Raw genomic sequence first — 26,840 nt, forward strand, 5'->3', positions numbered from 1 at the left:
TAATGTCTCTTAAATTAACTGCCTTACAGCAGTAATGGTAAAAGGATGCATGTAACAGGTTTAGAAGTGGTGACAGTAACACAGGTGGGAATTAGTTGGAAGAAAGGATAATAAGGCACATTAATTTTTGTGAGAAGAATGTTGTAATTTTGTATGGATGATTGGTACATGGTACAAATATTACTTCAGACTTTCAACAACTCACTACCAACTCCTCTGTTTTGTCTTTTTATCCTCACTCCTACAGAAGATTTCTCTAGATCTAAGATTTACAATCCTTTTCCCATCTGCTAGTGCCATTTCTGGGAAACAAGATCCTGGCTTAAACCTAAAATGGAAATGACCATACAGGACTTTTGCCAAAGGAGCTCTTTGTATTTGACTCATTACACATTCTGTCTCTGACATAGTCTAATTCTCACCATAAGGTCCTGCAACTTCTTTGAAAATATGTCAACTCGTGTTCTGTTCCATTACTTTGTGTGGGCTTATGAATTTAGAATAGGTATCCCTTTTTCTTACAACTAATTATTAACTACATTTTCTCTTACTATAGGGAATGAACAGTAACAATTCTAATATGTGTGTTAAGATGTAGATACATTATTGTTACACTCTCATTAAAGACTGTTCAGAGAAACATTTGAATTATTTAGTGTTATAAAGGAATCAAGGATTTTAATGTTACTTACTGCTAAAATATATAAAAAAAATCATGTAAATTTCAAGTGACGCTGCACATAATGATGCCACTGAATACACTTATTTAATTAGTGTACACAAAATGTCATTTTACTTAAATTGTTTGTACTTCAACCTCAATTACAAAATTTATACAAATTTTACATAAAATCAAAAAAACAACCAACCAGCATTTTAAAATCATACAATATGTTCAGACACACTTCTATTTTTTAGAAACGAAAGTTTTCTATGAAGGTTTGTGTACATCCCATAGCCATCACATACTGGTAGCTTGGACTCAGAATCACCTGCTGTCGGACAACAGGTACATCAGTTCTAAAAACCATACTTGGACTGTGTCTGCTTCCTTGACATTCTATTCTGAGACCACTGATTTTTTAATTCCAATTCATTTTCTTTAGCCTAGAGAACAAAAAGAAAGACAAATAATTCCCAGTGACAAAAACACACTTTCTATATCTTTATGAAATACCTGTAGCACCATCACTCTCACAAAAATGATTTGAATCCAATGAAATTGTCACCTGTTCACTAATCTATTAATATGGAAATTACTAAATGTGCTTCACAATATGAATGAGACATCAATACATGATTATGATCCTTCTGAAGAAACACAATGGGGAGAAACAAAGGTATGAAAGATATGACTGGTGATGTTTGTAGTTTTATTTTCTCGGGAGGTCACAAAGAAATTTTAGTTTGAGTGGGAAAATGACATTTTATGACATTTACATGATCTTTTGATCAGAATAACATTTGTGCCTCTATCCACACACAAACTGTTATGTAGATTCCATCACATACAAAAATGTTCCGGCATGAAAAACAAGTTAAAGTATATGTGAAAGAGAACAGGCCTTTACAAGAAGCTTGATTATTCCTTTACATAATATTATGAACATCATACACCTAAATTTTTTATGAGTTTGTGCTAATCCCACAACACAATTCCACATGACAACAGTCAACTTAAAATAGCTTCTTTGTTGATAACATCTAGTGTATATGGATTCATCTGGTTTGGTGCCTTGCTTTATTCCATTATTAAGAACAGTTAATTGAAAGTTTTGATTAATGCTTTCATTCTGTTGTCTATCTGATAGCCTGTCTGGGAACTGAATTTTATTTCCCTCGGTCTTTCTAAATATTTTTCACATAATTTTCAACCAAAACGGCCTTGCTGTGCTGGTACTGCGAACGGCTGAAAGCAAGGGGAAACTACAGCTATAATTTTTCCCGAGGGCATGCAGCTTTACTGTATGATTAAATGATGATGGCGTCCTCTTGGGTAAAATATTCCGGAGGTAAAATAGTCCCCCATTCGGATCTCCGGGCGGGGACTACTCAAGAGGATGTCGTTATCAGGAGAAAGAAAACTGGGATTCTACGGATCGGAGTGTGGAATGTCAGATCCCTTAATCGGGCAGGTAGGTTAGAAAATTTAAAAAGGGAAATGGATAGGTTAAAGTTAGATATAGTGGGAATTAGTGAAGTTCGGTGGCAGGAGGAACAAGACTTCTGGTCAGGTGACTACAGGATTATAAACACAAAATCAAATAGGGGTAAAGCAGGAGTAGGTTTAATAATGAATAGCAAAATAGGTATGCGGGTAAGCTACTACAAACAGCATACTGAACGCATTATTGTGGCCAAGATAGATACGAAGCCCACACCTACTACAGTAGTACAAGTTTATATGCCAACTAGCTCTGCAGATGACGAAGAAATTGAAGAAATGTATGATGAAATAAAAGAAATTATTCAGATAGTGAAGGGAGACGAAAATTTAATAGTCATGGGTGACTGGAATTCGAGTGTAGGAAAAGGGAGAGAAGGAAACGTAGTAGGTGAATATGGATTGGGGCTAAGAAACGAAAGAGGAAGCCGCCTGGTAGAATTTTGCACAGAGCACAACATAATCATAGCTAAAACTTGGTTTAAGAATCCTGAAAGAAGGTTGTATACATGGAAGAACCCTGGAGATACTAAAAGGTATCAGATAGATTATATAATGGTAAGACAGAGATTTCGGAACCAGTTTTTAAATTGTAAGACATTTCCAGGGGCAGATGTGGACTCTGACCACAATCTATTGGTTATGACCTGTAGATTAAAACTGAAGAAACTGCAAAAAGGTGGGAATTTAAAGAGATGGGACCTGGATAAACTGAAAGAACCAGAGGTTGTACAGAGTTTCAGGGAGAGCATAAGGGAACAATTGACAGGAATGGGGGAAAGAAATACAATAGAAGAAGAATCGGTAGCTTTGAGGGATGAAGTAGTGAAGGCAGCAGAGGATCAAGTAGGTAAAAAGACGAGGGCTACTAGAAATCCTTGGGTAACAAAAGAAATATTGAATTTAATTGATGAAAGGAGAAAATATAAAAATGCAGTAAATGAAGCAGGCAAAAATGAATACAAACATCTCAAAAATGAGATCAACAGGAAGTGCAAAATGGCTAAGCAGAGATGGCTAGAGGACAAATGTAAGGTTGTAGAGGCTTATCTCACTAGGGGTAAGATAGATACTGCCTACAGGAAAATTAAAGAGACCTTTGGAGATACGAGAACAACTTGTATGAATATCAAGAGCTCAGATGGAAACCCAGTTCTAAGCAAAGAAGGGAAAGCAAAAAGGTGGAAGGAGTATATAGAGGGTCTATACAAGGGCAATGCACTTGAGGACAATATTATGGAAATGGAAGAGGATGTAGATGAAGATGAAATGGGAGATACGATACTGCGTGAAGAGTTTGACAGAGCACTGAAAGACCTGAGTCGAAACAAGGCCCCCGGAGTAGACAACATTCCATTGGAACTACTGACGGCCCTGGGAGAGCCAGTCCTGACAAAACTCTACCATCTGGTGAGCAAGATGTATGAAACAGGCGAAATACCATCAGACTTCAAGAAGAATATAATAATTCCAATCCCAAAGAAAGCAGGTGTTGACAGATGTGAAAATTACCGAACTATCAGTTTAATAAGTCACAGCTGCAAAATACTAACACGAATTCTTTACAGACGAATGGAAAAACTAGTAGAAGCCAACCTCAGGGAAGATCAGTTTGGATTCCGTAGAAACACTGGAACACGTGAGGCAATACTGACCTTACGACTTATCTTAGAAGAAAGATTAAGGAAAGGCAAACCTACGTTTCTAGCATTTGTAGACGTAGAGAAAGCTTTTGACAATGTTGACTGGAATACTCTCTTTCAAATTCTAAAGGTGGCAGGGGTAAAATACAGGGAGCGAAAGGCTATTTACAATTTGTACAGAAACCAGATGGCAGTTATAAGAGTCGAGGGACATGAAAGGGAAGCAGTGGTTGGGAAGGGAGTAAGACAGGGTTGTAGCCTCTCCCCGATGTTGTTCAATCTGTATGTTGAGCAAGCAGTAAAGGAAACGAAAGAAAAATTCGGAGTAGGTATTAAAATCCATGGAGAAGAAATAAAAACTTTGAGGTTCGCCGATGACATTGTAATTCTGTCAGAGACAGCAAAGAACTTGGAAGAGCATTTGAACGGAATGGATAGTGTCTTGAAAGGAGGATATAAGATGAACATCAACAAAAGCAAAACGAGGATAATGGAATGTAGTCGAATTAAGTCAGGTGATGCTGAGGGAATTAGATTAGGAAATGAGACACTTAAAATAGTAAAGGAGTTTTGCTATTTAGGGAGTAAAATAACTGATGATGGTCAAAGTAGAGAGGATATAAAATGTAGACTGGCAATGGCAAGGAAAGCGTTTCTGAAGAAGAGAAATTTGTTAACATCGAGTATAGATTTAAGTGTCAAGAAGTCATTTCTGAAAGTATTTGTATGGAGTGTAGCCATGTATGGAAGTGAAACATGGATGATAACTAGTTTGGACAAGAAGAGAGTAGAAGCTTTCGAAATGTGGTGCTACAGAAGAATGCTAAAGATTAGATGGGTAGATCACATAACTAATGAGGAAGTATTGAATAGGATTGGGGAGAAGAGAAGTTTGTGGCACAACTTGACCAGAAGAAGGGATCGGTTGGTAGAACATGTTCTGAGGCATCAAGGGATCACCAATTTAGAATTGGAGGGCAGCGTGGAGGGTAAAAATCGTAGAGGGAGACCAAGAGATGAATACACTAAGCAGATTCAGAAGGATGTAGGTTGCAGTAGGTACTGGGAGATGAAGAAGCTTGCACAGGATAGAGTAGCATGGAGAGTTGCATCAAACCAGTCTCAGGACTGAAGACCACAACAACAACATCAACAACAACAACAACAATTTTCACCTTATTTTTTGAGCTTCCTGAGCATAGTAAATATTTTTTTTTATTTATTTATTTTTTTTTTTTTTTTTGACGGGCGGATTTTATAATACTGATGACAATGTAGTTACAGTTCTGTGGCCTAAATGTTCTGCCCTTCCTTTTTAGCCTTCCTCAACCAACCCCTTCTTCCTCACCTGAGAAGGAACTGTTAGCTCTGAATCCATGTATTTTTGCATGTGCCTGTTGGGAGTAATCACACTTCACCTCCTAAAGGGAAACACTGGTCAGAAATTCTGTCTCATAATTTTATTAACACACTTCCTCATTAGTAATGGTGTTAAGAGTATGGCATTCCAATCAAAAGAAAGATTCAGTTACATAATCATTTCCTGGGAACCAGTGTCATTTAAGGAAGTTCATACAATTTCACTGAGGTCACAACGAAGGGCATATCCTACACCCTCACCTCTCCTGATAATTATGAGTAGTACTGTATGACAGGTAGTTACATAACAACGTATATACACAAGTAGGAAAAGATAGATTGCTACTTACCATAAAGAAGACATGTCAAGTTACAGACAGGCATGATTAAAGGACACTCAGGTAAAGCTTTCGGACACAGTCTTCTTCAGTAAACACGTAAACACACACACACACACACACACACACACACACACACACACACACACACACACACACACACACACACACACACACACACACCCTTTTTTATAATCTTGTTACATTCCATCCTCGATTTTCAAATGTACAGTAATGAAATTTTGGGACTGTACATTAATAACCAGTGTAACTGCCAGAATGCTGAATGCAAACACACAGGCATTGTGTTGTACAGATACCAGATGTCTGTTTATGAGATGGAGTTCCATGCCTGTTGCACTTGGTCACTCAATACAGGGAAGGGACAGTTAGTGCTGTTTGTGGATGACACTGGAGTTGTCATACAATGATATCCCATATAAGCTCAAATGGAGACAGATCCGGCGAGCAAACAAACCATATTGGGTTCCAACAGTGGTATGTGGATGAGTGTTATCCTGTTGGACATCACCCCCTGGAATGCTGTTTATGAATGGCAGCAAAACAGGTCAAATCACCAGAACAATATATAAATTTGCAGTCACGGTGCATGGGGTAATCAGAAGAGTGCTCCTGCTGTCATACAAAATCACACTCAGACCATAACTGCAGATGTAAGTCCAGCATGTCTAACATGCAGAGAGGTCAGTTGCAGGCATTTGACTGGTCTCCTCTTAACCAACACGCAGGCAGCATTGGCACCGAGGCAGAAGCAGCTTTCATCAGAAAACACAACAGACCTCCACCCTCCCCTCCAATGAGCTCTCACTTGACACCACTAAAGTCGCAAATGGCAGTTGTTTATGCAGTATTGGTCGCCATACGGTTGGCCGTATTTTAAAACACACACGCTGCTAGTCACTCCGCCACTTTTCCTACAGCCGCCACCACAGCATGAGGGCACTGCCAGAAATGCTTATGTCGCTGCCAATGATATGCAAGCATCCCTACTCTGGAGCTCCAGTATGGATCTACTTAAGATCACACATCGGTGCACAGAGCCCCATTTCATGTGTTTGCCATTTCATATTATTTACAGACTTTCATAGCAGTCAGAGCTTGTCATCTATGGAATAGTCATTGTACTGAACACTGACTGAATTGAAAACCTTTGTATAATATATATTTCAACGTTCAAATCTACAGTTAGCAACTGATACTGCAACTACAGCAAACAAAGTTACATATTACTCAGTATTTAATATTATACCAAGTTAATATCTGAATTCTCTGTCCCAAACCGCATCTGTTCCTCTCTTCTGTATCCAATGAGGAACCACAAAGCACACAAAGGAAGTTACAACATATTGGTGATGAAGATGGGATTAGTGGAACAAGGAGCTTTGGACACCAGAGCAGGTCGCAGTTTTTTCTTTCTAGTGTGTGTGTGTGTGTGTGTGTGTGTGTGTGTGTGTGTGTGTGTGTGTGTGTTTACATTATTGAATTTAAATATTTAAGTCTGGATATTTAAGAAATCATGGCAACCAGGGAGAGTAACAGCTAAGTGCTGAGCAGTGCCTAACATCTCTTGTTCAGTTTTCAAGTCAACAAATAATAGCTCTTTGAAAGCTGATTTTCTTTAGAATATTCGCAACAGCAGTTAACCCTCGCATTACCAAGCAGGGTATTCTGACTACCCCAGGTCGATTTTTTCCCTATAATAATGTTATCTGAAGGGCCACATGCCTGTGGTTTCATGACATTGTACTAAAATGATTGATGTTGAATTCACACTCACGACTGTCTAACTTTTTTGGCTTTATCATTGTTATTCAAGTCATTTATTGGCGGGATTGTGAGACTACCCCGCTTGGTATGAAACGTCTTATTTTTCTTATTGGTAGAAAAAGAAGATTTTGGGAAATATATCTGTCATTCAACTTCTTTGTTGAGTTTTGCCATAGATCCAATGTTTGTTATTGTTGCTGGTTACTACTGTTGAGCTGAATTTGGCGTTCACTGTTGAGCTGACATTACATGAGTCAGTATTGCATCTGGAAGTAAGGATGTCCAAAGGATTTTCTAGCAAAGAAATCACGGAAATTCTATACAATTCTGATGTCAGTGACGATGAAAATGAATGGGACATTGATAATGAACTGAATGAATATATGGAACCTCTTGACAAAGATCACATCGTAGCATCAGATGAAACTGATGATGAAATATCAGAAGACACTACACATTCACGTGAAGAAGTAGAAGAAAAAGAAGGAGAAGAAGAAGAAGAAGAAGAAGACGAAGACACTGGAGATTTGTTTGTTTCTAGAAGTGGACTACAATTTTCTAGTGAACCACCAAAAGGTAGGTGGAATCGATGTCGCAACATTTTGAACGTAGCACCTGGCCCAGTGAATGATGGAAAAACAATCAAAACAATAACTGAGTCATTTTTATTATTTATTACTTATCTCACCGGAAATCGTGAGCATCATTGTAGAAGAAACGAACAGGGAAGCCAAACAAGTAATTTCTTGGTGGAATGCAGCTCATTCTTCAAACAAAACGACCTAATAGGAGCTGCTCGAACTCATGGACATTGCACAAGTGCTTCCGATCTGTGGGGAGGTAATGTTGCCTTTTGGCAACCATTCTTTTCTGCTGCCATGTCAAGAAACCGATTTTTGTCTATACTGAAATTCTTATCATTTGACAACACAGACACAAGAGCACAGATAATTGAAGAAACCAAGGACACGCTACAAGCCATCAGGGTAGTGTTCGACAAATTTCAATCTAACTTTATCCTTATGAATATAATAGAGGGAAACATTCCACGTGGGAAAAATATATATCTAAAAACATATCTAAAAACAAAGATGATGTGACTTACCAAACGAAAGTGCTGGCAGGTCGATAGACACACAAACAAACACAAACATACACACAAAATTCAAGCTTTCGCAACCAACGGTTGCTTCGTCAGGAAAGAGGGAAGGAGAGGGAAAGACGAAAGGATGTGGCTTTTAAGGGAGAGGGTAAGGAGTCATTCCAATCCCAGGAGCGGAAAGACTTCGCTTAGGGGGAAAAAAGGACAGGTATACATTCACACACACACACACACACACACACACACACACACACACACACACACACACACACACACACACACGTATCCATCCGCACATACAAAGATACAAGCAGACATTTGTAGAGGCAAAGAGTTTGGGCAGAGATGTCAGTCGAGGCGGAAGTACAGAGGCAAAGATGTTGTTGAAAGACAGGTGAGGTATGAGCGGCGGCAAATTGAAATTAGAAATTAGCGGAGATTGAGGCCTGGCAGATAACGAGAAGAGAGGATATACTGAAGGGCAAGTTCCCATCTCCGGAGTTCTGACAGGTTGGTGTTAGTGGGAAGTATCCAAATAACCTGGACGGTGTAACACTGTGCCAAGATGTGCTGGCAGTGCACAAAGGCATGTTTAGCCACAGGGTGATCCTCATTACCAACAAACACTGTCTGCCTGTGTCCATTCATGCGAATGGACAGTTTGTTGCTGGTCATTCCCACATAGAAAGCTTCACAGTGTAGGCAGGTCAGTTGGTAAATCACGTGGGTGCTTTCACACGTGGCTCTGCCTTTGATCGTGTACACCTTCCGGGTTACAGGACTGGAGTAGGTGGTGGTGGGAGGGTGCATGGGACAGGTTTTACACCGGGGGCAGTTACAAGGGTAGGAGCCAGAGGGTAGGGAAGGTGGTTTGGGGATTTCATAGGGATGAACTAAGAGGTTACGAAGGTTAGGTGGACGGCGGAAAGACACTCTTAGTGGAGAGGGGAGGATTTCATGAAGGATGGATCTCATTTCAGGGCAGGATTTGAGGAAGTCGTATCCCTGCTGGAGAGCCACATTCAGAGTCTGATTCAGTCCCTACAGCCTAGGTCTTCGTGGCAAATGAATCTGCTCCAGTCCGGAATCCCTGAACCATTACACCAACAACCTGAAAACAGCTTTCGCATCCCGTAACTACCCTCCCGACCTGGTACAGAAGCAAATAACCAGAGCACTTCCTCATCTCCTCAAACCCAGAACCTCCCACAGAAGAACCCCAAAAGTGCCCCACTTGTGACAGGATACTTTTCGGGACTGGATCAGACTCTGAATGTGGCTCTCCAGCAGGGATACGACTTCCTCAAATCCTGCCCTGAAATGAGATCCATCCTTCATGAAATCCTCCCCACGCCACCAAGAGTGTCTTTCCACCGTCCACCTAGCCTTCGTAACCTCTTAGTTCATCCCTATGAAATCCCCAAACCATCTTCCCTTTCCTCTGGCGCCTACCCTTGTAACCGCCCCCGGTGTAAAACCTGTCCCATGCACCCTCCCACCACCACCTACTCCAGTCCTGTAACCCGGAAGGTGTACACGATCAAAGGCAGAGCCACGTGTGAAAGCACCCACGTGATTTACCAACTGACCTGCCTACACTGTGTCCAAATGGACACAGGCAGACAGTGTTTGTTGGTAATGAGGATCACCCTGTGGCTAAACATGCCTTGGTGCACTGCCAGCACATCTTGGCACAGCGTTACACCGTCCAGGTTATCTGGATACTTCCCACTAACACCAAACTGTCAGAACTCCGGAGATGGGAACTTGCCCTTCAGTATATTCTCTCTCCTCGTTATCCACCAGGCCTCAATCTCCGCTAATTTCTAATTTTAATTTGCCGCTGCTCATACCTCACCTGTCTTTCAACATCTTTGCCTCTGTACTTCCGCCTCGACTGACATCTCTGCCCAAACTCTTTGCCTCTACAAATGTCTGCTTGTGTCTGTGTATGTGCGGATGGATGTGTGTGTGTGTGTGTGTGTGCGAATGTATACCTGTCCTTTTTTCCCTACCTGTCCTTTTTTCCCCCTAAGGTAAGTCTTTCCGCTCCTGGGATTGGAATGACTCCTTACCCTCTCCCTTAAAAGCCACATCCTTTCATCTTTCCCTCTCCTTACCTCTTTCCTGACGAAGCAACTGTTGGTTGCGAAAGCTTGAATTTTGTGTGTATGTTTGTGTTTGTTTGTGTGTCTATCGACCTGTCAGCACTTTCGTTTGGTAAGTCACATCATCTTTGTTTTTAGATATAACTTTATCCTTATGAATACATGACTATTGATGAACGATTAGCAATGTATCGAGGAAACTGCCCTTTTAGGATTTATATGAAGAGCAAGCCTGGCAATTATGGCATTAAAATTTGGGTTTGTACTGATGTGAAGACGTCTTACTTATTACGGATCCAAATTTACACAGGAATGGTGGACAATACTCGGGAAGTGAATCAAGGACAGAGATTTGTTTTGGATCTGATGGAACCATTTCTGAATAACGGTCATGGTGTAACAACTGATAATTTTTTCACCAGTTTTCCATTGGCTGCTGAACTACTAAAACGAAACACGACATTGGTTGGTACCTTGCGTTCCAATAAGAAAGAGAGTCCAAAGGAATTCTTGCCAAACAGAAAGGTAGGAGACGAGATACTGGCAGAAGTAAAGCTGCGAGTACCGGGCGTGAGTCGTGCTTCGGTAGCTCAGATGGTAGAGCACTTGCCCGCGAAAGGCAAAGGTCCCGAGATCGAGTCTCGGTCGGGCACACAGTTTTAATCTGCCAGTAAGTTTCAGAAAGAGAGAAGTTCACTCTTCAATGTTTGGTTTCACAAACGACTTGACCCTAGTTTCCTATGTTCCAAAGAAGGTAAAGGCAGTAATACTACTCTCTACTCAGCATAATGAGAGACAAGTGAGTGGTGAAGAAAGTGAATACAAACCCGAAATCATACTGTACTACAACAAAACCAAAGGTGCTGTAGATAATGGGGACAAAATGACAAGAGAATACAGTTGTGTTAGAGGAACGAGGCGGTGGCCACTAAGAATCTTCATGGAAATGATAGATATTGCAGCACTGAATGCATATATTCTGTACACTCAAAGATTTCCTGAATGGCAGAAGAATAACCGAAGCCGACGTAAACTCTTAACGACTGAACTGGCATTTGGACTCAGCAAAGGCAACATGGAAGAAAGAGCCAAAAATATCAACGGTATTCATAAAGATGTACAAGAAGCACTGGAAGCTTGTGGTATTGCAATTCCTACAGCAGTGATCCAGACCCAGTGTTCCAATTTACCAACGCCACAACGATGTCAAGATTGCAAGAGAAACGAAGATCGGAAAAACAAGATTCTGTTGTGTAACGTGCAAGAAACCTGTTAGTGATATACACAGAGAAGAAACTGTTACTGTGAAGCGCATGCAGTGCAAAAATGTACTTGACTGAAAAGTTGAAAAAAGTCTTGTGTTACTTTACTGCAGTGACTGTTGAGGTACATAGATTATTAATTTTCTGTTTGTTGGGTACTGAATTTAGTGAAAGATATAAAAATTTTTTGTACTTTGTATCTGTGATCTGATTAAATACTTCTAATAACCTGAAAAGCTGTTTTTCAATACTAAATAAACCCATTCAATGGAAATAACATAATATGAGAACAAATATTACAATAAAACACAAAACTCTTTTGGGGTAGTCCAAATACCCCGCTTGGTAAAATAGAGGTGTGAAAAAGCTTGGTAACGGGAGGGTTAAAGGCTGCCTGGGTGGCTTACTAGTGGGATAAGAATATCACGAAGACCAAACTGGGAATTATATCAAAATGTTAGAAGTAATCACAACTGAGTTACAGTATCACATTACAAACAGTAATGTAAAGTGCTTAAAATGATATTAGGAAGGCAAAGAGTATTTGGTATGCAAACACATTAGCTAAATCACAGCATAAAACTGAAACCGTATGGTAAGATGTGAAGGAAGTATCTGGTCAGCAGCACAAGGTCGAGGATATAAAGTCAGTACATAGTAAAAATGTTTCTGTTACTGATAAGTCAGATATAAGTACAGTATTTGAAAATCATTTTCTGAACATAGTTGGTGAATTAAATAAAAACTTTATTTCTACATGGATTCATACAACTCTCCTGGGAAATGGCCTTCCAAGATTGATGTCAGAAATACTCTTCTGTGATACTGACTAGTGGGAAACTGAGTCAATAATTAAATCACTGAAGACCAAGGACTCTCATGGATATTACAGAGTATCTATCAAAACACTAAAATACTGTGTTGCACATGTTAGTCCTATATTTCGCCATATTTGTAATTTTTCCTTTAGGAATGGTCCATTTCCTGAATGACTTAAGTACTCAGTAATAAAACAACTTTATAAAAACGGAGAAATGGATGATATACACAGTTTTGCACCTATTTCTATGGGATCAGTGTTTGTTAAAGTTATTGAAAAGTCTATGTATGTAAGGATAATGGATCATTTCATTTCACGTAGTTTGCTGTCAAATGTACAGCTTGGTTTTAGAGCTGGTTTAACAACTGAAAATGCTATATCCTCTTTTCTCTGTGTGGTACTGGATGGATTAATAAAAGGTTTATACAATAGGTGTCTATTTAACTAATGCATTTCATTGTTCTTATCACAAAATATTGCTCCAGAAGCTGGACCATTATGGAATACGAGGAGTAACTTACAATTTGTTCACTTCTTACTTCAAGAACAGACAGTAAAAGGTCATGCTCCACAGTACTGAGGATGGTTATGATGTGGAATCCGAGTGAGTCACAGTTAAATGGCGGATGTCACCGGGATCAGTTCCGGGGCCACTCATGTTCCTTATTTAAATAAATGATATGTCTTCTAGTACTATAGGTGATTCTAATACATTTGTTTGCTGATGACACTAGCTTGGTAGTAAAGGGTGTTGTGCACAACATTGGCACTGTTCGAACAGTGCAGTTGAAGACATAAGTTCATAGCTTGTAGAAAATAAACTAATGCTAAATCACAGTACAACTCAATTTTTATAGTTTCTAACACAAAATTCAACAAATCCTGACTTTCTAGTTACACAGAATGGGCATATGATTAGTGAGACTGAATATTTCAAATTTCTAGGTGTTCAGATAAATAGTAAACTGTTGTGGAAAGCCTATGTTCAGGACTTTGTTCAAAGATTTAATGCTGCCATTTTTACTACTATAACAGTATCTCAAGTAAGTGATAGTTCAGCATGAAAAGTAGTCTACTTTGCTTGTTTTCATTACCTTATGATGTATAAGAAGTTTCTTGAAAAATTAAGCTAATTCCTGTGACACATTGTTAACTGCATTTATATAAACTTACAGCTTGTCATCTTTTTGGCATTCATAAACATTTTATTTTTTCTATTATTACTTTCCTGTTGTAATTTCATGTACTGAAATGTTCCATGACCATGGAGATTTGCTCCTCAATTTGGTCATATGGAACTAGACACAAAATAAATAAATGCCTCATACAAGTGTGAGCAGCCTAGCAGCAAAATGCATCAAAGGCTAAAGACAGAGTTAAACTGCCCCCTCCGTCCTTCTGACAGTTTGATGAGAAGAAAACATGGCAAGGGTACATAACACAGCTGCATCAACACTTTGATGCTTACAAAAAAATTGGTGAATCACAAGCATTTTACTTTTTATGTGTAGGAGCACACACAAACCGGCTATTAGCGAAATTACTTCCCCTCAGTGAGCCTCAAACACAGCCCCAAGAGGTCATAAATGACAGATTAGATGAATTTTTTGAGAGTCAAATACATGTTGCTGTTGCATGGTATAAATTTTTTCATACGCAACACTGTAGTGATTAATTCTATAAAGAATGAATTGCGGAATTGCAGGGCATGACTTGAGACTGTAAATTCAATTGTGTCTGTGGCACAGCTCATAAGGTTGAAGTGCTTAGTGATGCTATTCAGAATCTATTAGCTCAGAGACTGAGGGCCTAAATTCTAAAGCATCGCAACCCTAGCTGCAGTGAAGTGCTTAAAGTTATAGATGCACATGAAGTTCAAGATTTAGCAAGCAAGATTTCTGTCTACCAGTTATCACTTCACTTGAGACAAACAACGTGCCCCAGCCACAGCCACGGCCCTAGCACTTGCAAATCAGCACTGTGTAAACAAGGTTAGGCACGCAACTACATACAACGTTTGCTGCACTGGCACAATGCTAATTCTACTGCTTCAGCTCCACACCAAGTGAAGTCGTGTGTAAAATGCTGTCACCCATGATCAGAAGAGTTGCTTCTTCAGACACGTTGAAAGCGATTTTTGTCACTGCACAGGACATTTCAAACAGGTCTTCCAGCAAAAGACTAGGAAGATGACCTCTGTTTCAAGCAGGAATAATGCAAAACAGCAACAGATGGAAATAAATGTCATTTCATATTCAGATTCTGTACTGCCTCCTGCTCAGACAAGTGAACCATACATTTCAAACAGGCTCTTCCAATCTCGAACTTCAGGAAAAAACTCTAGTGTGCATGCAGAAACAGAGAGCAGTTTTTCAAAACAAATAATGCACAACTCTATTCAGAGAACACACTTCAAACAGTGGATTGAACTGCAAATTTGTAGCTACCAAGTGCCTTTTCAACTAGATATCAGAGCTTCTGTCACATTGCTTAACCTAGATACATATGGAAAAAATTGGCCAACCACCTTTGCAAACATCAAGTCTGCACCTCATCGCCTCAAGCATTTCAATGCTTGGAAAGTGTCACTTAACTGCACAATACAAAAACATGATTAAAGGAGTATCTTTCACTACAGTCCGCTCACATATGAGCCCAGATATTTTCAGCTTGGATGAGTTTGATTCCTTTGAATTAGACATACAGGATAATGTGCATGCCATTGACACAAAAGTTTCCTACACCTAACAACTAACTCTGTGACAAGTAACAACATTTGTTCAAAGGTACTCTAGGATGTGCAAAAGATTTTCACACTCAACATTACTCTGAAAGCTAATGTGCATCCCAAATTTTGCTGCACATGCCCATTGTCACATGGATTATACGACGATGTCTCTACAGAAGTTCAGAGACTACAATTCATTGACATCTTAAAACCTATTTCAGCAAGTCAGTGGGCATCATCCTTAGTCGTCCTTCATAAACCAAATTGGAAGATTCATCTATGGCAGATTTCAAACGCAAGGTAAATTCACATACAGCCATTGATTCCTACCTGCTCCCACATACTGAGGACATTTTTGATCATCTGGAGGGAGGACAGTTCTTCCCTCTAAAAGTGATCTTACAGATGCCGATCTTCAGTTACCTTACCGTTGGCTGACAAGACAAAGAAAATTTTTGTTGTGACTTCTCATGTCGGCTTTTTTGAATATCAACGCCTACCTTTCAGAAGCACTTCCGCACCTGCATTATTTCAAAACAATTTCCAACAAGTAACATTTAAAGTACCTGCTTGTTTTAATTATCTTGACAACGTAATTGTCTCCGGACAAACACCTGAACAGCACATTGAAAAATTTTGCTGTCTTTTTCAAGTTCTCACTGATGCAGGCCTCAAATATAATGGTGCAGAAATGTTCTTTTTTCGACACGACTAAATATTTATACATATCATCGACACCAATAACGCTCATCCTTTGACAAAACATTTGAAAGCAATTCAGAAATTGTCATCTTCTAAGAATTTACGTGAACCGCAAGCTGTTGTTGGAAAGTCAACTTATTACATAAAGTTCATTCCTAATGCAGCACAAATTGCCACACCTCTGAATTGCCTCAGACGTAAATATTTTCTGTTCCATTGGACAAAAGACTGCGACAAAGCTTTTCAAAGAGTGAAAACTGCATTGCTTTTTCACCTTCCCTTATGCACTATGATCTGTTCAAATCACTTGCACTTGCTACAGATGCCTTGTCTCATGGCATCAGGGTGCTTTTATCACATAAAACTGATGACACACAATGCCCCATCACATTTGCTTCCACAACTTTGAACAGTGCTCGAGAAGGTAGCCCTGGCTATGGTATATGGTATCACAAAATTTCGAAATTACCTGTATGGCAGAAAATTTTTCCTGGTCATGTACAATAAGCCACTGTTTGTACTGTTTCATCTGTAGAAGTAAGTCCCCAACTGCACTGCGCAAATGCTCCAACTCTGGTTGCTATTATCGTCAAATTACCAGTATTAAATTCTGTATCGCTTGAAGGCACAACATGCCAATGTCGATACATTGTTTCATTAACATGTTGGCACAGATGCAGCATTTGATGCATTGGAAGTTTCTTGTTTACATATTGAGTCTTCTGATTTGCAAGCACTGGATTCTTTTCCTATTGATTCACAGAGGATCCCACAAGTCACAGAGCATGACCAATCACTAAGATTGCTAAAAAGTTACATTCGCAAAGGTTGGCCGTCCTCTTGGAAACATATTCCTGATTCCTTAGTGCAAAGATATTTCGTGCAAGGCAATAGTTTATCACTTCTGAATGATGTGATTCTGCTTCACAGACCCTACAAACAGACAAGAGTGCTTATCCCCGCCTCATTGCAACAGCAAGTAATAATTCTTCCACATAAAAATAATTGGGGAACAGTTCACACTAAGCAGTTGGCATGTAACATTGTATGTGGCTTGGTTTAGATGTGTGGATAATGTGTGGATGATCAGTCTGCTCCACATCAAAAATTTTTCACCTGGCCACATTCTGATACTCCATGGCAACACCTCCATATAGACTTTGCTGGCACCTTTTGCCAAATGTGTTGGTTGATTATCACTGTTGCCTACAGCAAATACCCTTTCTTATTCCCACGCCGCCAGCACTATCGAGGTGTTCGCTTCTGCATGTTCTCTCGAAGGCTTGACACAAACAATTGTTTCTGACAATGATACCAGTCTCGTCACAGTCTAATGGTGAGGAGAGGCGTGGAGGGGGAGGGATAGTAGGGTAAGGATGGCAGGCAGTGAAGTACCCTCCATCTAGGAGGGCAGCACTTGACTGCACGCCACCCCTACCCTACTATCCCTCCCCCTCCCCACCCCAGCCTCCTCCTTACCCCCACCCAGTCACCACTTCCATCATCATGCATTGGTGCTGTTGCTTGCAGTGTGGCTTCAGTTGCCTGAGACTGCAGTGTGTATGTGTGTGTGTGTGTGTGTGTGTGTGTGAGAGAGAGAGAGAGAGAGAGAGAGAGAGAGAGAGAGAGAGAGATCTATTTTTGACGACGGCTGTATTGGCCGAGAGCTTTATTTGTGACAGTCTTTTTGTTGTGCCTATTTGAGACTCCACATCTGCGCTATATGGTGAGTGGCAACTTTCCATCTCACAATATTGTGAGTGATTTATGTTGGAGCTAAGTGAATACGAATGTGTGTAACTTGTTGGTGTTCCTGTGAGGGGTGCTTCTGTAACAAAGATAGCCTAAGTGTTTGGTGTTTCAAGAGACACCTTATCAAAGATTTATACTGCATATGGGGAAAGCAGAAAAAGATCACCCGTTTAGTCACAACACAGATGGAAATGGATGTCGAGTGATCGTGACAGGCGGTTATTGAAGAGGATGTTGACACAAAGTAAGAGGACAGCAGCAGCAGCAAAAGTCACAGCAGAACTGAATGTTGCACTCGTGAATCCTGTCAGAACCAAAGCACCCTTCAGGGAGTCCATAAGTTGCGAATTGCAGGATGAGCTGGAATTCCAAAACCATACATCAGTGATGCAAATGCTTGTAACATGAAAACGAGATGCCGAAGCCATAAAACCTGGACCATGGAGCCTGCAAGAAAGTCATTTGGTCAGAAAAGTCTTAATTCACAATATTTTCCAAGTACTGGCCAAGTTTATGACTGGCATACACTGTCGCAGGCCTGTGATGCAGAATGCTTGCTGCCAAGAGTGAAACATGACAGGGGCAGTCTTATCGTGGTATTCCAGGAGCCCCATGGTTATTCTGCAAGGCTGTACTACTGCCAAGGATTATGTGACGAATTTGGCTTATCAGGTGTATCCCACAGTACAATAATTGTTCCCCACTGTCGATGTTGTGTTCTACAATGACAGTGCTCCTGTTTATGAAGCTTGCATCATCTAGTACTGGTTTAATGGGCAAAAGGATGAATTGTGGCATCTCCCCTGGCCACCACAGTTACCAGATCTCAGTATTAATGAGCCTTTGTGGTCTACTTTGGAGAGAAGGGTGCACAATTGTTATCCACCTCCGTCATCGTTACCTGAACTTGCCACTATTTTGCAAGAATAATGGTATAAGATTTCCTGTAAAATGATTCAAGATGTGTATTTATCCATTCTGGGATGACTGGCAGCTGTTTTGAATGCCAACAGTTTTTCTGCGCTGTATTAGGCATGTTAATGTGTTGTGTCTTTGGTGTTTCCATACTTCTGTTCAACTCCTGCATGTCAATTCAGAGTGTGCTATATATTAAGTGCTACTTATTGTTACCTTCATACTACGAAATATAACTAAATGACAAAATCATCAACTGTCTAATGAAATTATAGAATAATTTTTAATCGCCTTCTAACTCTCAGAAACATTTAATGGTACATATGTGCATGTCATCATAGAGTAAAAGTTTAAAACTGTTCCGACAAAATATAAACAAAAAAAAAAAAAAATAGTAAAGGAGACCACTAACTGAACACCAGAAATGTTGAGTCATCGACAGGCACTCACAAAAGAGAGTAAAAATCTTGTCAGCTTTCAGATCAAATCCTTTGATGAGCTAGAGCATGCATGTACCATCTGGACCCTTTCCTCCAGCACCAGCTTTTCTTAACTACACAGATGGGAGTTATTCTTACAACAAAACTTTTGCTCCTGCTTGCTCCAATCTCTACTAACCCACTGTCCCCACACATTCTACCCAAAAGTCTCCCCTTCCCATGTCCTGTTAAGCCCTCCCACCCCCATGTCATTCACATCAAGCATCATACCTCACTAGCTCTGGTACCTGTGTCTCGCATGCCCAGCACGTACACCTGCCACTCCTCCCTCCCACATTTCTAGTCTGCGTGCCTGCTTTATCCCTCTGAGCCACTACATATCTGCCCCCAAACACCCCCGTTCCTGCCTCATTCTATCTACCCATACCACCTGAGAGCCTCACTTGAAGTCCACCTGCCAAACTGCAGTCCCCCCCCCCCTCCCTCCCTCTCCCTCTCCCTCTCTCTCTCTCTCTCTCCCTCTCTCTCTCTCTCTGTCTGTGTGTGTGTGTGTGTGTGTGTCCTCTAGCTCGTCAAAGGTTTTCTTCCAAAAGCTAGAAAAGTTTTCATTCTCTTTGGTGTGTGCCTGTCAGCGACTCAGTGCTTCTGGTATTTGGTGATTAGTCTCCTTTACTCCTTTATTATTTAGGATAAAAGTTTGTGTGATGTACCGTCCTATAAGATGTTTCCAGTGAAACTTCCTGGCAGATTAAAACTCTGTGCCGGACCAAGGCGCACTTTTCTCACAGCCTTAATTCTGCCAGTACCTCGTCTCCTAACTTCCAAACTTTACAGAAGCTCTCCTGCGAACCTTGCAGAACTAGCACTCCTGAAAGAAAGGATACTGCAGAGGCATGGCTTAGCCACAGCCTTGGGGATGTTTCCAGAATGAGATTTTCAGGCTGCAGCGGAGTGTGCGCTGATATGAAACTTCCTGGCAAATTAAAACTGTGTGGGGGATCGAGACTTGAACTCGGGACCTTTGCCAGTATCTGTAATATGTGACAGATTATCTTTGACCAGCTTTAGCATGCAGGTCAAACATATTGTTTCTTTCATGGCTACATGAAAAATAATAAAGACTTTATCAGTTGTTTTCAGATGTGTAAGTTATATGGCATAGATGGTAGGTTGGTCAATGTAGCAGTCAGAAAATTACTTTAATTGAAAGTATAATAATTGTATTCACATGTGTAATTTTTTGCAGGTTTTAATGCTTGTGAAAGAAAGAAGTGTTTACAGTCTGTAAAAGAAGTTTTATATATCTGATGCTCGGCCAGTTACATCATGTGTACAAGGTTGTGCAGCCACAACTCTGTTTTAATATAGTATTGTGTAGTACTACATATGTATGCCCTTTATTGTAAATACATTTTATTTTGGTACTGTGGAATAGTAAGATCCTGGACTTGCAATCAGGAAGATGGTGATATAAATCGCCATCAAGCTATCCACCAGATTTAGATTTTCTGTGGTTCTCCAAACTGCTTAAGGCAAATGCTAGGATCATTCCTTTGAAACAGCCATGGCCAGTTTCCTTCCCTATCCTCCTCCAGTCTGAGGATCTGCTATGTCTCTGATATATTCAGCCATATATAATAATGTTTGTGCGTGAAAAACTGCCTGTATTTGCAGTCCAGAACTGAGGATCACATCTGTTCAATATGAATAGTGGGATAAAACAAGGAAGTTCTGTGTGACTACTGCTACTCATCATCATAATAGATGACGCTCCCACAACAATGTAAAGAAAGGATTCAAAACCTGATGCCTTAATCTTTGTCAATGAGGTGATGGTAAAGGGAGAGAAACAATTAAGTACAAGTTAACCAAGATCTCTGTCATGACAAATTTTATGAAATTTATTTGCAATTACAGATTTGTTCTAAGAAGAATGGCTTTAGGTATGAAGATGTTACCTACTGGTGACACACAAATTTGTGCCAGACCAGAAACCTGGATATCTTGCTTGTCACGAGCAGCAATCTTAACTATTTCGGCTATCCGAGCAAGATTCCAGGACTGACCTAAACTTCCATATGCCATACTGTTTACCTCACTGCTCACAGCTTTACTTGGATTCCTGCTCCTAGTGACAAGGAGACAAACATATTCAATGTTAGTGTTACAACAGTTATTTTGTATGTCGACCACAGCATTATTATACGTGTGAATCGAACCACTGGGCAGGTTTGAACTGGTGGCCGTAACCCGATGACTACAATGCTGTCGAACCCCCAGTACCCACTGGATAGATTTCATAATCATCAGACCACAACTTGTATGCCGAGGTTCAGGGCTCAGTGCCCAATAGCACCCTCCTTCCACACTGCTGCCCAGCTATGTGGACTGTGCCGGCCATCACCAGCCAAACCACAGGGACTTCAATCAGTAACTGCCATCTCAGCTCCTGGTGTCAGTGTCGCCAAGGAACTGTGCTGCCTCCAAGCACATCTGCCACCTCTACACAGATATGAGGACACTGTGGGTCAACACCAGGCTGTGCTCAACAGACAATTGCATGCACTTGTATCTGATATAGCTTGATGAATAATAAAGTGTTTTCCTGCACTCTGTCTGTCTTGCTGCACATTCACCTCCGACAGACTCCTCTGGACCCCGGCATGCCATCCAACCCACAATGCCCAGGTTGAAAAGCAGACTGCCATCCTGACAAGTGGGAGAATTGCTCCCCATTTCATTATAGCTGTTACAGAACAAAGGGACCACTTCAGTGGTGTCCGAAGCGGATGGTGCAGGAGAAGCTGGAAGCAGAACCCCAGCAGCACCATAATGAATAAGTAGCAGCACATGTGTGATATAATCACTTGTGGACTCCTGGCTGTGTGTCCACCTCTATACTCTTTGCTACTAGCATATCATACGATGTGGTTCTGGTACCAGGAAAGGGTCCAATGTATGAACCTACAAGACCAGCTATATGCTCTCAGTGTAACATGTGGGTCTACAAATCAAGTCACATGATGTAGTATGGTGGGCATGCTGATAAGGAGGGTATTATGCCAGGCAATGTAGGTAAAGTACTTGGCTAAGATGTGACAAACCTTGGTTCCTGATAAATTTAGATAAATGTAAACAGCACACATGTAAGTTATGAAGCTAATGGATATGTGGAATGGTGTCCATAGTGTGCCCAAGTCACATTCAGAACTACTTCTCTTCCTTTCTATTTTGCTTATATCTGTAATTCTTTTCTCTAGTTTGATAAGTGAAAGCTGTGATACAGCATAGACCAGTGGTGCAACAGATAATTCACAGTTGCAACAATGTCTTATAGTAAGATTATTTGTGTTTTCGTCACACAACGTCTACCCAAAACAATACAACGTGGTGCAGGGATATTGCACGGATGTGAGATGGGTCACTGGCCATGACGTCATTGCTATATTGCTCCTGGTCCCTTGAAGTACAGCCAGCACCTACCAGAGATGATGGTCGGGACCAAAGTAGGGGATTACAAGCAAGAGATCAGAGAGTGTTATTGTGAGGAAACTTGGCAAGTGTCCACGGAAAAATGAGATGGGGAGAAAATGTTAGTTGATTCATAAGAGTTGAGATAAGGTAGCAAAGGTTGGAGCTGAAAGAGTCCCTGTAGCTAGTCGTGACACAGGAATTGAGATAAGGTACCACAGATCAAAGCTGGTATAGTACCAGTGGTTAATCAAGTATCCTGTGGTTAATCAAATATGTCACTGATATCGCAAAGTTTATGGAGCAAGAAACACCAAACAATTCCAGATGTGGCACGATATGTCTGTCCAGTGTGCATACTCATCATATTCCTCATCAATAATGAAAGAAATAGCTAAGCAAACATACGCATATAGAGAATTTTGCTAGAATAATTGTGTTACAAACAGCGTTGTGATACGAATCACGAGATATTAAGTTTAAACTCAGATGACTGATCTGGATTCATGAGAGCCAGAAGCAAATGGGGTCCACCATTGTCACATAGTAAGGTTGTGGCCACAAAAACGCAAGTCAGTGTGACGGGAAAGTTATGAATGCTAACCCTACGGATACAAACCTTTTTAAAAAGTACTTGTTAAACAATACATTCTAGATAGTGAAGGTGTCCTTAGATAATGTGATGAGGGGTTTGGTACAAAAATATAACATGACTTCATGATAATAAAAAGCATTTATCATTTTATAAATATTTCTGTATTCTGAGTTTTCCCCATCCCCAAGAACATCCAACATTCTCAAAGGATAATACTAACATCTCACTCTCTTTGTGAGCCCAAGATTTTGCTTGTTACAAAGGGATGATGACACAGTTTTTTAGCCAAACAAATGGAAAGATGCAGCACATATAATTAATAATAAAACCATTGTTATGTTTCTAATGTCATCTAAAAGTGTGACTGATGGACAAACAGTGTGGTATTAGCTTTTAATTTATGAAATAATTTCTCTACAGGAATGTATAAACAAAACAGTATTGCACGCAGGATCAACCAAACGAGGGAGCAGCAATGTTTTCAATAGACTGGTCTGGTATTTGGGGGGAAGAAAGCTCTGATCATTACTCGGCTATCCTGATTTAGACATTCCTTGTTTCCCTAAATTACTTCACATAAATGCTGAAGCGGATCCCAATACTAGGCCACGGCCGACTAATTGTACTATTCTTGTCAAACTAGACCTGTTAATATGTAGATGGCAGCACATATTAACTGTGTGTTCTTAACCTATAATACTATGGCACGAAACTTCCTGGCAGATTAAAACTGTGTGCCCGACCGAGACTCGAACTCGGGGCCTTTGCCTTTCGCGGGCAAGTGCTCTACCAGCTGAGCTACCAAAGCACGACTCACGCCCAGTACTCACAGCTTTACTTCTGCCAGTACCTCGTCTCCTACCTTCCAAACTTTACAGAAGCTCTCCTGCGAACCTGCAGAACTAGCACTCCTGAAAGAAAGGATATTGCGAAAACATGGCTTAGCCACAGCCTGGGGGATGTTTCCAGAATGAGATTTTCACTCTGCAGCAGAGTGTGTGCTGATATGAAACTTCCTGGCAGATTAAAACTGTGTGCCCGACCGAGACTCGAACTCGGGACCTTTGCCTTTCGCGGGCAAGTGCTCTACCAACTGAGCTACCGAAGCACGACTCACGCCCGGTACTCACAGCTTTACTTCTGCCAGTACCTCGTCTCCTACCTTCCAAACTTTACAGAAGCTGTGAGTACCGGGCGTGAGTCCTGCTTCGGTAGCTCAGCTGGTAGAGCACTTGCCCACGAAAGGCAAAGGTCCCGAGTTCGAGTCTCGGTCGGGCACACAGTTTTAATCTGCCAGGAAGTTTCATATCAGTGCACACTCCCCTGCAGAGTGAAAATCTCATTCTGGAATACTATGGCACGTTCATTATCCCCATATCAGTGATCCACAGATGAATAATTGTACTGCTGCAGTTACTACTACTCCATTAGTGTGTCTAAAAATGGGAGATGTAGGTAGAGAGATTGTTGACAACTTCTAGTACTTGGGTACTTTTGTCCCTTCAAAGAACACTGTGCATTAAATGATAAACATCACTAATCAAAAAACTTCCAAATTCTATTCTTCAATATGTGAGGTACTTCAGAATGAAATATTTCCACAAGCTTGTATATGACACGGGTATTTATACTAATTTATGGATCGCTGGAGTTGGCGGTTGTGCGTGCTTGAGGTGTGCTTGCCTGTGTGTATGAACGGTGTGTGTCTCTCTATTACTGATGAAGGCTGTGGCTGATAGCTTTATGTAATTGTCTTTTAATTGTGCCTATCAGCAACTTAGCGTGTCTTCTTTATGGTAAGTAGCAATCTGTCTTTTCCTACATTGTTAGCAACTGGTAGGACTGGACATCATTATGGTGAAGTGGGCATATAAAGAGATTAGCTATGTTCAAGATTCTTGAAGTATACTTTCATCAAAATATTCCTCATAATACACAAAGAGAAAGTTCATATGATGTCTGAGACAAGCTAATTTTCAAGGACCTTAAAACTATGGGTGCCACTTGGCACCAAATACATTAATAGCTTTGTAGGAGATACACACAGATTCATCCTCGGCTTGCTGAAGTGCATAAATTATGACTGTGATGAGAAATAAAAGCACATTGGCACACCTGAAAGAGGAACTCTTTTTATATATATACACTCCTGGAAATTGAAATAAGAACACCGTGAATTCATTGTCCCAGGAAGGGGAAACTTTATTGACACATTCCTGGGGTCAGATACATCACATGATCACACTGACAGAACCACAGGCACATAGACACAGGCAACAGAGCATGCACAATGTCGGCACTAGTACAGTGTATATCCACCTTTCGCAGCAATGCAGGCTGCTATTCTCCCATGGAGACGATCGTAGAGATGCTGGATGTAGTCCTGTGGAACGTCTTGCCATGCCATTTCCACCTGGCGCCTCAGTTGGATCAGCGTTCGTGCTGGACGTGCAGACCGCGTGAGACGACGCATCATCCAGTCCCAAACATGCTCAATGGGGGACAGATCCGGAGATCTTGCTGGCCAGGGTAGTTGACTTACACCTTCTAGAGCACGTTGGGTGGCACGGGATACATGCGGACGTGCATTGTCCTGCTGGAACAGCAAGTTCCCTTGCCGGTCTAGGAATGGTAGAACGATGGGTTCGATGACGGTTTGGATGTACCGTGCACTATTCAGTGTCCCCTCGACGATCACCAGTGGTGTACGGCCAGTGTAGGAGATCGCTCCCCACACCATGATGCCGGGTGTTGGCCCTGTGTGCCTCGGTCGTATGCAGTCCTGATTGTGGCGCTCACCTGCACGGCGCCAAACACGCATACGACCATCATTGGCACCAAGGCAGAAGCGACTCTCATCGCTGAAGACGACACGTCTCCATTCATCCCTCCATTCACGCCTGTCGCGACACCACTGGAGGCGGGCTGCACGATGTTGGGGCGTGAGCGGAAGACGGCCTAACGGTGTGCGGGACCGTAGCCCAGCTTCATGGAGACGGTTGCGAATGGTCCTCGCCGATACCCCAGGAGCAACAGTGTCCCTAATTTGCTGGTAAGTGGCGATGCGGTCCCCTACGGCACTGCGTAGGATCCTACGGTCTTGGCGTGCATCCGTGCGTCGCTGCGGTCCGATCCCAGGTCGACGGGCATGTGCACCTTCCGCCGACCACTGGCGACAACATCGATGTACTGTGGAGACCTCACGCCCCACGTGTTGAGCAATTCGCCAGTACGTCCACCCGGCCTCCCGCATGCCCACTATACGCCCTCGCTCAAAGTCCGTCAACTGCACATACGGTTCACGTCCACGCTGTCGCGGCATGCTACCAGTGTTAAAGACTGCGATGGAGATCCGTGTGCCACGGCAGACTGGCCGACACTGACGGCGGCGGTGCACAAATGCTGCGCAGCTAGCGCCATTCGAGGGCCAACACCGCGGTTCCTGGTGTGTCCGCTGTGCCGTGCGTGTGATCATTGCTTGTACAGCCCTCTCGCAGTGTCCGGAGCAAGTATGGTGGGTCTGACACACCGGTGTCAATGTGTTCTTTTTTCCATTTCCAGGAGTGTATTTTGTAAAATATCTTGCGAGTTACATTATCATTTGTTTTCAGAAATCTCTAAAAGAAGAGGGAGGTAAAATGTATTGAAAACTA

The 26,840-nt window shown here is 41.4% G+C and overlaps 1 protein-coding gene across 2 annotated transcripts in view; it reads right to left on the reverse strand.

Annotated features, from left to right (window-relative positions):
• Positions 1–785: 785 nt before the first annotated feature.
• Positions 786–26,840, reverse strand: part of LOC126483685 (proline-rich protein PRCC) — a 92,767-nt gene continuing 66,712 nt past the window's right edge. For both annotated transcript variants that reach the window (XM_050106767.1, XM_050106769.1), the window contains exon 6: positions 786–1,107. In XM_050106767.1, the coding sequence (XP_049962724.1) occupies positions 1,021–1,107 (87 nt within the window). In that variant the 3' untranslated portion in view covers positions 786–1,020. The remainder of the gene's footprint in view (positions 1,108–26,840) is intronic.

This window comes from Schistocerca serialis, chromosome 6 (assembly GCF_023864345.2).
Source record: "Schistocerca serialis cubense isolate TAMUIC-IGC-003099 chromosome 6, iqSchSeri2.2, whole genome shotgun sequence".
In the NCBI taxonomy this organism is placed as follows: Eukaryota; Metazoa; Arthropoda; class Insecta; order Orthoptera; family Acrididae; genus Schistocerca; species Schistocerca serialis.